Consider the following 12,951-nt stretch of genomic DNA (forward strand, 5'->3'; position numbering starts at 1 on the left):
CATTTTATGTTAATTTAAGAACCACAAATTTTGACTACTGCAGTGATACCAGAATTATATTTCTCAGATGAAATGACAGCATAAAAAATGAATAAAAATATATAGTTTAATGAATTTTCTGTTGGCTACATCTAATTCACAAGTGATATTAACTTAATCTGTATTAAAAATCTGTACAGAGTGAAGCAACAACAGTATAAAACCTCTACATATGCATTATGATACACAAAAATATTGAAGTCATACAGAATTCAAGCAAATACCAAAAGAAGAAAAAGAATTCCAAATATACATATATACATGCCCACCCAATGCACAGCAGGGTAAGTCTAACAAGCAGTACTATTTCATATGACCAAACAAACAAAACAAAATGAATCTCGCTAGGTAACAAAGTCAATCTAGCATGTCAATATTTACAATTGCATGTGGCCTAGAGTATTATAACAGTATTTTAGATTGTTTCTAGGAAAATTATTCCCAAAGTGAAGCTACTAATGACAATACAGTATGACAATATCTGACTAAGGATACTTTGCCGACAATGGAATTCTCCCTACTGGAAGATATTATTAAGATGGCCAAATCATTTCATAGTATTTATAGGACTTTTTCATTCTATATTTGGAAACTACTCAGTACCCACATTTTAAAAGTTCTAAAAATCTCAAAACTTTCCTCATAAAACAATTATTTCAATTAAACTATAAGATCAACCTAGTAATGCTTAAAGAATTCCAACACTATAGAATTTCAAGAATTTTTCTAAAAGCACCTTAAAAATAAAAATAGAATTCAATAGTATTTTTAAAATAACATTTGAAAGGTAATATTACTTAATATAGGACCTTCTTCAAAACCTTTTTTTTAGTTATCCAACATCTAGACATCACAAGAGCACATCTGCTAGAAAAGCATGTTTGACAAACCAATCCAGCTTGTAAACAAGCCCAGTTAACACCCTTTGCTATTATGAGGACGGAGTCTATAAGAAGTAGCAGTGTTCAGTACATGCGTGTTAAGGTTAAAATCCTTTTGCCTTCCCAAGGGACAAAGCCAACAGCCCAAGTCTGTAGCAGTAATCAAGAATAAAACAAGATGCTCCATCACAGCTGCAGTGCCAAGAACCTCAGAGTATTCAGGATATTTTCAGGGTATCTGATCCTAGGCTTCCAGCACAAGGCACCAAATAGCATCACTGCATAACAAGGGTGGAAGACAAGCTGAAACAATCAGTAGCCAAGAATGTACAGAATTAAACTGATGCAGACATCTCAAAAAGCACAGAGGCTCAAGCAAACAACTACAGCTATTGACCTACTGACTCAAACTTCTGAGATAGAAGAGAAGAAATTGATAATCATTGAAAGAAGGCAAGTCATTTTGTCAGTTAGGTAGGACTCTACGTTCACAGACTCTGTCAAAGCTTTCAGCTTACTCTCCGTTTTTACATCTACACTATAGAGATACTATTGTGAGGTAACTTCACATGTGAATATGAAAAATCAAATTTTTATCTAAGTACAAAAGAACGATAAAGTACCTTGTATACTTTCAGACAAGCACTCTTACAGGTTGTCTGCACAGATATTACAAAACAGTTTAGTGTTTAGCTAGACTGGCTTCTCCTCTGGAAGAAATCAAGTTATCCCTTCCTCCCACCCCGATCAGAAAAATATATGCACACACAATCCCTCAGCTACAATATTTCACACTGAGAAGCAGTGAATGTCTGAAGCCAGGTGAAACAATTTACATACCCACCAGTTATACAGTATACATTAACATATTCTTTTCGAACAGCTTTATACGACTTTAAATCCTGTTTTGCAGCTGTGTCTTTATACCAGATAAAAAATTACACATTTAACAGACTACATAGCATTTACACTGGGAATAAAAATGCAAACTCTGCATTAACTTCAAAGCCAAGAAAGACACTGCTATGGCAAAAGAAATATTCAAATTCTAACAAATCATCATAATTAAAAGAACAAATAAATCAAATCATCAGCTACAATTAGCTACTGTTTCCATTTCTGCCACAAGACAAACAGCTGCTTCTTTCATGGTTGAAATAAAGAAAAAAAAATCAGCAAAAGTGTTTAAAAAGAGACAAAGAAAGCCAATAAATTAATATTTTTAGGGAGTAGCAGGAAAAAGAGATGCTATTCATATATAGATCATCTCTTTCTTTGTAAGAAACTTTTGCCTTCAATTAACACATTTGCTGGACTTCCCTGTATGTTTTTATCATGTTCTACAAATGCTGTATTAATTACATTGTCTTACCATTAGGAGAGAAGAGAAATTAGGGCATCTAGAAATTTGCTCCGGTCTTCTGTTTTCAGCTCAATTACTAAAACATGAAATTATATAAAAGTTACATAAAATTATATAATAGTTCCAGGTATACTCATTCACATTCCTAACTAACTTCAGTAAAGAATTAGAGAAACTATTTACTTGAATCAAATATGAAGTGCATTGTGTATTTCACACAATTTCTAAGATTTCTTAGATCAGCAGGTTTCTTAGATCTCAGCAAACTCAAGTTCTAAGTGCTCACTACATTTTAAACTAGGAACTTTTCCTTTTATGCTCAACATGCACACATAATAGAATCATCTAAAGTTGAACTGTCTCCTTTTGAGCAACAAGATTTTCCTGCCTTCATATGGGTGCACAGGTACCTCTTTCTTTCAAATGAGAATAAAGAATGCATCTCATCCAAAACAAGTGCATTTCAAATATGGCAAATATCGATGCTGCTAAATCTACAAAGTGTCATGGATAACAGATTTCAATTGAAATGCACTCATCAAAATCTTTATGCCAATGTTTTTATGTTCATGTGAACATGTTCATGTTAGATGTTCACATCTAAAACATACTCAAATCCATACACCACGCACAGTCATGCTTTATAGAGGCTGTGTAACACTGACACCTAAAGGACTACCTGGAGTATGAAATAAGTGATGCTAAAGATTGAATTACTCACTTGACATGTCAAAATGGTTGTGTAATGTCCTAGAATTGGTACTCTCTGCAGCTGTCTCAAATGCTCTCCCAAAAAAGCTACAGGATGAACAAAAACACACTTTAAGCACATACTAGAAGGTATAGTTCATTAAATCAAGAGATTAGATATTTTTCAAATATATAATCTGAGAAGATTTTTTCCTTCCCAACATACATCATGCTCTGACTGTATACAGGTCACCTGTCTAAAGAACTTCATGCAAGAGTAAATAAGGTTATACTTCCTAATTTAAATTGAACTGAACATTCAATTCTACAATGCTTTTTCTATAACTACCTTTTATTTTTTTTCTGGTAAAATGTGATCAAACACATTGCAGACTCTGAGAAAAGTAAGGATTTCAGTCCCTGACTTTACTTTTATAAAGGACAAATATCATAATGAATATTGCAGAAAAAAAGATACATTGTTCTAGGACAAGATTACAAAACTTGAATCCTTGCTGAGATCTGAAAATACATTTCAGATACTTTGTCTGCCATATATTCAACATAACTTACAGGCTTTAAGAAGTTAAGAACACATATTGAACTATATCCCTCTTTTAAGAGGGAGGGAGAGAGTTGAGAGAGGGCAATATAAAGAAGAGGAAGTTGAGAACCATCTGTCAAAGTATCTCATGCAGACCATATGGAAAACAGATGTTTTTAATGATACAGTTCAAGTCAACATATTTACTAATAAGTAGGCGCAGGTAAGATTATTTCTTCCCTAGACAGGAAAACGTAAAGATAACCTGTAGGAAGAACACTTAAACAGCACCCTTACTTCTTTTTGTCAGAGCTTTCTGTCTCTGGAGGAATCCCCACCATGATCACAGTTCCTTGTTCAACATCCATTGGTGCAGCCATTACCAGAGGCAGCAATTTACAGCGCTTGTTTTTGTCTGGAAGTCAGAAAGGATTCATCAGATGAAACTCAAGTAACAAATTAGTTTCGGGTCAATATGTAACCTGGTATTACAAATATTTACATAAGGAAACACCTATATTTGAGACCAACAGAAAGCAGTTTCTTTACATAATCTCTTAATTCCCTTTTAATTTGAATTAAGCCACTTTAATAAATTTCAATTCCTCACCAATTTCCATTCCATTTTAACACAGAAATGATAGAGGCAAGATATAATTTATAAATAAAGAGAAAAATAATTTGAAATGTCAGTATGCATGAGTATCTACTAACATGGACTTAGCACCAGGCTTGGACTAATCATTTTACCATGAAACACAACAGATAAAACTCACAAAAGCAAGAGTCCTCCCTACCCATCATTTTCCCCTGTCATATTGTCTTGTCGCAGTAAGACGTAACCTTAAACAACCTTCCCTTTTGTTTACTAAAACATTTTAAAAATATATTCATAACTGGTATTCTTGGATTGAATTAAATCACGTTTTTAAAAAAGTCTTCAGGTAGATGTCTTGTGGCAAATTTTAAAACGTTGTTCTGCTCCTAAAGGCAGGCTGGTCATTCACACTGCCCTCTAGCTTTCAAAATGAGGACTGATACCTGTATCTAGTGAGGATGGACCACAAGTTTCTTGTGCAAGTGTGCACTGTGAAAAAAGATCTTAATTTATTAATATGTTATAATGTAACTGAAATTAAATTGCATTTGTCAAGATTAGAGTTTTTGTTATTTAACTAGATAAGTCTTTAGATAACAGTAACCAATCCTGCAATGTTCCAATGTTCTATGTCAGGTTAACTCTTGTGAATACCTATTTTGTGATACGTTTCCTCAAATCTTACAAAATTACATGAAGATTCTAGATTGTTAGCCTCTAGGTAATGAAAACGTTCTAGTGCTTGGAAGTTTCCCTGGCAGATATCTTCCCTAAAGCCATATTCACCACTTTCCAACCACTTAACTGTAAAAAATTAAGATCTTCATATACTGTTTTTAATAATCAATTCCAAGTATCCATCAAAGCTACACAGCCCAAAAGTTAACTAGTTAAGAATTTCTGGTTTACTTACAGAACAAACAAAGGACTTGAGTAAGTATTTACTGAGCAGGCACAGAGACACTGGTTTGGAAAACAGTTTCACATCAGGTGTGCCCTGAGAAAAGAAGAATTATTTCAGCTACAATTTAATTCTTCTGTTTACTTGTTTATTCTTAAGGAGGCACATTAAAAATTTTGTGTCACTCAGAAAACTAACAAGAACCATTACAACAAAGAATTTTAGAACATTTTATCTCACCAGACTCAAACTTCTCCCTTTAACAGAACTGATTCTTCCTTCGAGAAATTCAAAGTGTCAACATTGACCCATCAGAGAACACAGTACAAAAAAAAAAAAATCTTTCTGAATTCCTGATGGAGTCAATCAGCTAGGTAAACAGTGTTATGGAATAGTTAGTAAAATATAAGAAAGCCAAAAATTAGGACTCTGACCTCCATGAGAGAACAATACAGAAAAGGCCCTTGAGAAATTACAAGGTTGGTACAAATACAGCTGGCGACTGTCTGCTGAATGGCCCGCAGCTGCTTTTTGGCTAAGTCCAGCCCTTGATGCAGTTTGTCCAGGTTACTCCTACCAAAGGACAGAAGAAAGAATTTTACATAGACCTTTACACACACACACAGTCAAACATCTCTAAACATTATTCACAGGGTTATATTCTTTCAGTGGTTTATATTTTATATATGCAATCCATATTCTGGAAATAAAATTGCAAAATAATGAAGGGATATTTTCAGTACCTGGAGAGACTGTCCAAAGCTTTAATAAAGTTATCCGTTTCAGGACCCTCTTTCTCTATATTCTCCATGAGAGAAGTTGTTGCATAAACTATATCACTTGCTAAGAACTTGTTCTTAAAGCCAAAGTGAATGCTGAAGGTCTGAACTCTTAAATCCTTCATTCTGCAAAATGAGATAAAACCAGTGAAGATAAATTATTAATACTTACTACCCATTTCCCCAATACATTAATCAAGACACAACAGACTCTTCATCCACAATTTTTTTTAATTTAATTAATATTTTCAGATAAAACATTTGTTTCTAAATCAATTTACCCAAACTTATTGGCAGATTCCTCAATCATTTCACGAAGATTTTCTTTTAAAGAAATGTCCATGGAATTAAACTTCTGTTTCACCTGCTTCAAAGGCAAACTAAAAATAAAAGGAAAAAAAAAAAAAAAAAAGGTCACAGATGGATATGCTGAGAGGGACTTAAATATTTTGCCTGCCTCTCAAACTGCATTCCAATTGTCAGATGATTTAGCAAGTTAAACCTGACTAAGCTTTTTTGGGTATTTTTTTTTTAATTTTTGAAAAGAGGATGTGAAAAGAGAAGGAACAGGTTACTTATTTTTCTATTCAACAGAGGCATAAACTTTAGGTAACTCCTTCATACAGTAACCCACAAGTTCTGCTTCTCAACTTAGATTCCACAACCTACTCAAATTCCCATGATCATACTAAAAAAATGAGTTGAGTGCTTGTTCGCTTAAAAGGTCTTTACTGTGTTCTGAATATTTTTCCATAATTTGATGACAAAATGATTCTTTAATTGAGAACAGTTTTTTTTTTTTTTAAATATATATAACTCACCCCATGTCAGCCAAAAACTCCTGGAGCCTCTTCTGCCCTTGCACAGACCAAAGTTTGAGGCAAGCAGAGGTATAAGAAGTATTACAGAGACTTTCATACAGAGACCAGTGCTGGTAAAGTGCCAGACGCAGGCTGAACGTTAATAGGAATTACAGAAAATAATTATAAATACAGATATTCTTTGATGTTACAAATGGGAACAAAACTCATTATCTACTAGGTAAGTCTTAATTGCCCTTACACACTCCATTTCTATACTCCAGAATGATGTAGTTGGAAGCTGTAGGGGCACATAACACAACACAAACAACACTGACTCATCTAATGCTGCAAGGTCAAGCTGGTCTGAAGTTACAGGGAAGGATACTCGTACTCAAATGCTATTCGCATGCAGTCAATCGACAGGGAGTTTTCTTCATCCTCATTGCGGTGATTATGGCGAGATACGTGACGCTGTAGTATTCCAATATCAGTCACATACTTCATCCTTAAACAAAAACAACTTCATCACTTCCATTTCTTCCCATGAAGGGGGAACAAGCCCAAGTGTACAGAATGTACAGATTTTTCCTTTGATAATACTATATCAAAGGGATATTTTAACAAAATACAATTAAACATGATTTCTTACAAAATCAGATTTTTTATATATATATTTTTGCAGAAAAATAAAGTTAATTTAAAAAAACTAAATAGTGAAAGAGGAAATACAGTGTTTCTGACAAATATTTCAAATGCAGCTTTTGTAATGTATGAAATTACATTTATTAAGAAACTAAATGACAATATAAGGTAATTAATAAACAATGGATTATCTAGCTCATTTCCTGATTTCTATTAGTATTAGTTACTCCTAAAAAAGAGAAAAGAAAAAAATTCTTACTGAGTGATTTTATCCTGGACCCATTGATCTGTTAAGCCAACAATAGCCCACCTAAAATTAGGTAAAGAAAAAAGTTAAATATACACTAGCATAGAATGCTAAACTTAATCCTGTAACATACGTAAAGGAACAAGGCAGAAATACAATTTACAATCTGCATTACAGGAGAGCTTAATAACTAAGTTATATATTCTAATGTCCCCTCTCTAGCAGATACACACATATAGTACAGTTCTCCCTTTCTCCACTCACAACCTATTGGTTTTTTATAGTTAATTATGTAAACTTGAATGTATCTTACTCTAATATGTAGGAAGATGTATATTCACACAGACAAACTAGAAGGTCAAATTGAAATCAAATAATTTTGGGAAATGTTGTCATTTTTTACTATGGAATTAAGCTTCTCGTTTCTAGGAATAACAATCACAGACACATACCACAACATATCATTCAAGTCTTTAGACATTATCCATGCCAGATCAAACATCACCATTGCAGACTATAGGAGGGAAAAGAAGAAAGAGTAAACAGTTTCACATCATAAAACAAATAGAAAACATTTCATTTTGCCAAGTGCTAGAATGCTAAGCTTCAGAAATCACACTTAAGTCTGTCAATCTGCCAATGGTCTGCTTTCTAAGATACTACATAGAGAACAGTATTCTACACAGCTTCAGTTTTATATGCAAAGCAGCATTCAAAGTATAAAAATAATTAGAAAGCCAAATAAAAGAAGGAGCAGCTTGGCATTCCCTAAGCATTATGTTTGAAATATGTACACAGCTTGAAAACAGAGAAAGACAAAAAAAAGTTTCCAGTACCTTAAAGAATTCTTGGGAAAGTATCTCATGTATAATCAAAGTACTTTATCAACAACTAAAGCAGACACTAACACCATTTTTTCCCCTATATCAGCATTAAAGATTACCAAACAACAAAAGTATTAATAGTTATGGTTTATCTATTTGCCATTGAACACATTATTTTACCCACTGTCAGGTAGTTGACTGCTGCCCCCCAATCTGCAAGTACTGATTTTACAACATACAGAATTCTCCAGAGTTAAAACCAGATGTACATGAACAGAATATATTAAATGTATTTAAATCAAAGTAATTGATATGTTTTAAACATAGCTTATCACAGAGGATAGTAATAATGCATAGTACTGTAAGATAATTAAAACATTGGCTATTACCCAATTACCTCTACTTTGGTATCTAGTTTTTTTAATAGCAAATGAGTTCATACTTACTGAGGTGCCATGATATTCATATTGCTCGTAATCAAAAAGAATTTCTCGTCTAAAAGGAAAAGAAACACATTTGACTAAAGTGGTGAGCTGATCAGTGTTTCTAATTCAAAATATAAAGTTTTATTTCCTGCTTCTCGGTTTAATTTCCTATTAACAACAAGAAAAAAAAAGTAAACTTGGGCTAGAAAGTTTATTTCTGCAAGGGAATCGGATTTTAGTAACAATGTGAAAGCTATACTGAAATACGGATACAAAACATAAAATCTTCGATTCCTCAAAGACCATTTCCTCATCTGATCCATTCCTGCTCATACCCATTGACAATACGGTATTGCAAAGGAAGAAAACACAAGAACTTTACCCTAAAACAAACAAGACAATAACACCACATCTGCTTAACGGTCAAGCATTGCAAATACTGCTACTCAAATTTATAAGTATTTACAACTAAGCCCCATTTAGAAGATATTTACAGTAGGTATTCAAACAATCTCTCCTTCTACTTTTTTTAAGAAACTTAGAACTAAAGCACATTGCTATTTGAACAGCATACCATGTTTTTATTTTCCACAAGATTTCCCTCAAAGAGATATCTGCAACACACACAAAATATGTAAACACACCTGCGTGCCTCCCATTCTCGCTTCTGTCGTCTTCTCATTGTTCTCTCTATTATATCCTGCAAATTGATTTAGATAATACAAAAAAAAAAAAAAGGCATGTATTATCGTCATGTATCTCAACACAATACACTTTTGCTAGTGCATTCCTAAAAATATGGCCAAAATATACTGAATTATTTGTGAGCTTCTATCCTCAAGCAATAATTTAAACGAGAAAATAGAAAAAGGAGAGGGGAGAGAGGGAAGGAGGGAGGGGAGTTATGTAAATGAAGGTCTTCACTAGGTTGAAAAACCCAGAGAACAAAAGCAGAAATAATATCTTCAATTCACTGATTATAAAAAGAGACAGTATATACAGATATATATACACACAATAAAATTTTAAGGAAGAAAATATTCTTGAGAAGTGCAAATAAATATTTTCTGCATGTGAAACTACTAAACACTGGTCATAACTTTGTTAATTTGTTATCTTACACTTAAGTTTGTGATCTAATGGAACATCCATTTTAAAATCCAAGCATTGTTATTTATCTTGGCACAAAGTATGAGTATATATTCATTTATTCTCCTTCTCACAACAAAACTGCAGAAACAAGAGACACACCTCCTCAAATCGTCTACGCTTCTCTGAAGGTTCTGACCCATCACTTTCATTCTCAGAGTCTTCTTCTTCATCCTCTTCATCTCTGAAGATATCGTCATAAGCAGGAACATCAAGATCATCATCTTGTTTAACTAACAGCTTAATCTAACAAGAAAAAGCATATTTAAAATAAATTAGCTTGGTTAGTAATGAAAAGGCATTTCAAGTTTTAACTGTGGACCACCTCAGACCCTTTTAGTTATTATTTATTTTTAATTATTTTGGCTGTGACATGTTCTTAAGACAACACAAATACAATTCTTTATTATAGGAATCATAATTATTTATAAGGATCATAATTATTTATGACAGAGTAAGAGTAAGAACTTACTCTTTTGCAGCAGGAAGATTCCAAGTATAGCGTTAGTGAAAGAATTATCATTTTCCATGCTTGTTAAATGCATGTTGACATAATTCCTATTGAATAGCTTAAATTCTAAACATTGCTAGATGTTGAGAGATAATAAATGTTACATTATGGAGGAAATAATCTTGTTTGACTTGTGATAATTTTTCACTGTGACAGTAAACCTATACTATACTACAACAATTGCTAACAGTTTATTACAGAATATATATATATATATTTAAATCATTAAATACATTTCTACTGCAAGCATCATTCATACTACTTCCCTATAAACTGTCGGACTTTTAAGCAGCTTTGCAAGACAAAAAAAAATATGCCATTTACCATCATTGAACATTTTACAGATTCATTACCCATGTTTTTTTAAAAAGCTTAGTTTACCTGTGTCTCATTGTAAACATTCACTACATTGATAGGTCTGTGGCTGTCACATACAAAAAAAAGCACATCATCTTCAGGCTGCAAGATCTCCAGCAGGTCAACATTGGCACCACAATTAATAAGAACAAAATACTTGAACTGCAGAGAGTGCAAAAAGAAAAGGGGGGAGAAGGGAAGGAAGGGAAAGTAAAATTAGCAGGAACATGGAAGACTGAAAACACCTTACAAAACCTCCAAAGCACTTGCCACTCAAAATTTGTATTTGCTTCCCAACATTAGATGTCTTACAGGAGGTGAAAAAAGAAAAAAAAAAAGATTTCAGATTTCATGCAAATTAACCCAATTCCAGGATGTTGGGCATCCAATAGTACCATCTTTGCTATTGGCAAATTTAAATTAGTTGACTGTTTTGAGGTAACTAATACCAGCATTAGTTTAAATGGGAGTTCAAAAGGAGCAAGTGCATTTATGCATCACAGTATGCCTCACGTAGACAGTTTTCAGTATGATTTTTACCTGATCTTTATGCTCAAGAAAGGCAGTTTCAAGTTCTTGCCATCCAGACACTGGGACTAGTGTATACTGTACATGATCACATTGAAACAAAGCCTGAAAAGGAACAAAGAGATGTTAAGGTAGCAGGTGGATGTGTTCTACTACAATGCTATACACGCTCTATTACAATACTATACTATCCTATAATCCTATTTAATAGAGATCTTTACCTGGAAGACATCCCACATGCCAAGTCTACATGAACTTTATAAATAAAAGTTATACAAGCGTTAATACTCAGTGCCATGACTCACAGAGCAAATGCTGCAATCTATAAAATTATTTTAAAGGTTCCCACTCATTTCCTCTTTCCCCAGTTCAGACATAACAAAAGGATCCAAGAACATCATTTCTTTCACAAGTGGCCTACAACAGTAGTGAACAAACACTTACTTGGAGTATTTTACAAGCACATAACGCATCAACATCTGAGGCAACAAGAAGAAGAACACGCTGCAAAAATAACAACAGCTTTAATATATTGGTGCAGGTGACAATTCTAACACACTGCTACATACACCACTTTCAGTTGTTCCTAAACACACTAGTTTCCTTATGCAAGATTTCAGGTCTTATGCAAAAATGCAAGGAAAGACAGAAAAGAGAGAATTTGGCCAAAAAAATCTTATAAGCATAAAATGTAACTGCTTTGGAAGGGGCACTGCAAATAAAATAACTTCCTCTGGATCACTGCAGATATTGGAACAATGTTTACAGCTCCGTCTTACAGGGAAGCAAACCTTATTGATAACACAACGCTGAAGTCACATCCCAAACACCAGCTGCTTTTTTGAGACCTTGCCCACAGCTGGAGAATTTGGGGGAAACACATTGACACACTCATATATCATTTACTATACAGTATGTATCACATGCCATATAGTATATACATATACACACACTACTTACAGAGTTTCACAGGTGGAAATACTTAAAGACTGCCCCCAAAAAAGCCTGTGGTCAAACAAAAGCTTTACTACTTCTCTACACAGACCTGCTCTGAATAAAGCTGATCAGAGAGCAGGAGGAAAAAAAACAAGAGCACTCGACCAACAGCAATCCAAAGTTTGGAAGAAAAGCCTCAAAGGAGACACTGAGCAAAACACAATATGCGGGCCAATATGACAATAATTAAAGGGATAAAAAGAAATAGTTTCAGGGGTGCCTTGGTTAAAACTGAGATTTTTAAGGCCCGATAAGTACAAAAGGCAGGTTTTGCCTAAACACCAGGGGAGGCCTAGGCGGGGCTGCAGCTCTGCCGCGGATTTCTCCGCCACGAAGGCGCTCAGGGCTCCACACAACCGTCCCCCACGGCGGCCCAGGGATCCGCGGGGACCTACGGACCCCTCCGCGAGAGCGGGGAGACCGCGCTGAGAGGGCCCTGGGGGGCTTCCTGAGGGAAAGGGGGCGCCCGTGGGGAGGCCGGGCCGCACGGCCTCGGCCCGCACCTGGCTCACGATCACGTCGTAGAAGTCGCGGCGGCAGTCGGAGAGGAACATGGCGGCGGCAGCGGCGGCGAACGGGGCGCGGCACGTACCGCCGCTCAAAGCGGGCGCCAAACCACCGCCCCGCCTCATTGGCCTTCCCCGCTCCGCCCACCGGCCAATGGAAAAGCTTCC

The 12,951-nt window shown here is 34.9% G+C and overlaps 1 protein-coding gene across 1 annotated transcript; it reads right to left on the reverse strand.

Annotated features, from left to right (window-relative positions):
* Window positions 1-905: 905 nt before the first annotated feature.
* On the reverse strand, window positions 906-12,831 carry CDC45 (cell division cycle 45). Its single transcript, XM_088532320.1, has 19 exons — window positions 12,781-12,831; window positions 11,726-11,785; window positions 11,294-11,386; window positions 10,778-10,915; window positions 9,988-10,131; window positions 9,381-9,436; window positions 8,758-8,806; window positions 7,940-8,001; window positions 7,500-7,550; window positions 6,984-7,103; window positions 6,617-6,748; window positions 6,077-6,175; window positions 5,760-5,921; window positions 5,451-5,589; window positions 5,025-5,112; window positions 3,815-3,932; window positions 3,005-3,081; window positions 2,293-2,359; window positions 906-1,198 (listed from the first exon to the last, which is right to left on the reverse strand). Exons 1-18 carry the CDS (start codon window positions 12,829-12,831, stop codon window positions 2,295-2,297), a joined length of 1,704 nt encoding a protein of 567 aa, XP_088388446.1. The 3' UTR covers window positions 906-1,198; window positions 2,293-2,294.
* Window positions 12,832-12,951: the final 120 nt, after the last annotated feature.

This window comes from Tinamus guttatus, unplaced genomic scaffold (genome assembly GCF_059628265.1).
Source record: "Tinamus guttatus ecotype Peru unplaced genomic scaffold, ASM5962826v1 Tinamus_guttatus_pri_ptg000459l, whole genome shotgun sequence".
Lineage (NCBI taxonomy): Eukaryota > Metazoa > Chordata > Aves > Tinamiformes > Tinamidae > Tinamus > Tinamus guttatus.

What these genes read in the sequence shown, in the direction of transcription:
- CDC45 (XM_088532320.1), bottom strand. Translation starts at nt 12,831, where the DNA reads ATGTTCCTCTCCGACTGCCGCCGCGACTTCTACGACGTGATCGTGAGC. An exon ending in ATGTTTACAATGAGACACAG is followed by an intron (nt 10,132 to 10,777) that starts GTAAACTAAGCT and finishes TTTTCTTGTTAG; the next exon opens with ATTAAGCTGTTAGTTAAACA. An exon ending in GAAAGCTCTGACAAAAAGAA is followed by an intron (nt 3,082 to 3,814) that starts GTAAGGGTGCTG and finishes TTCATCCTGTAG; the next exon opens with CTTTTTTGGGAGAGCATTTG.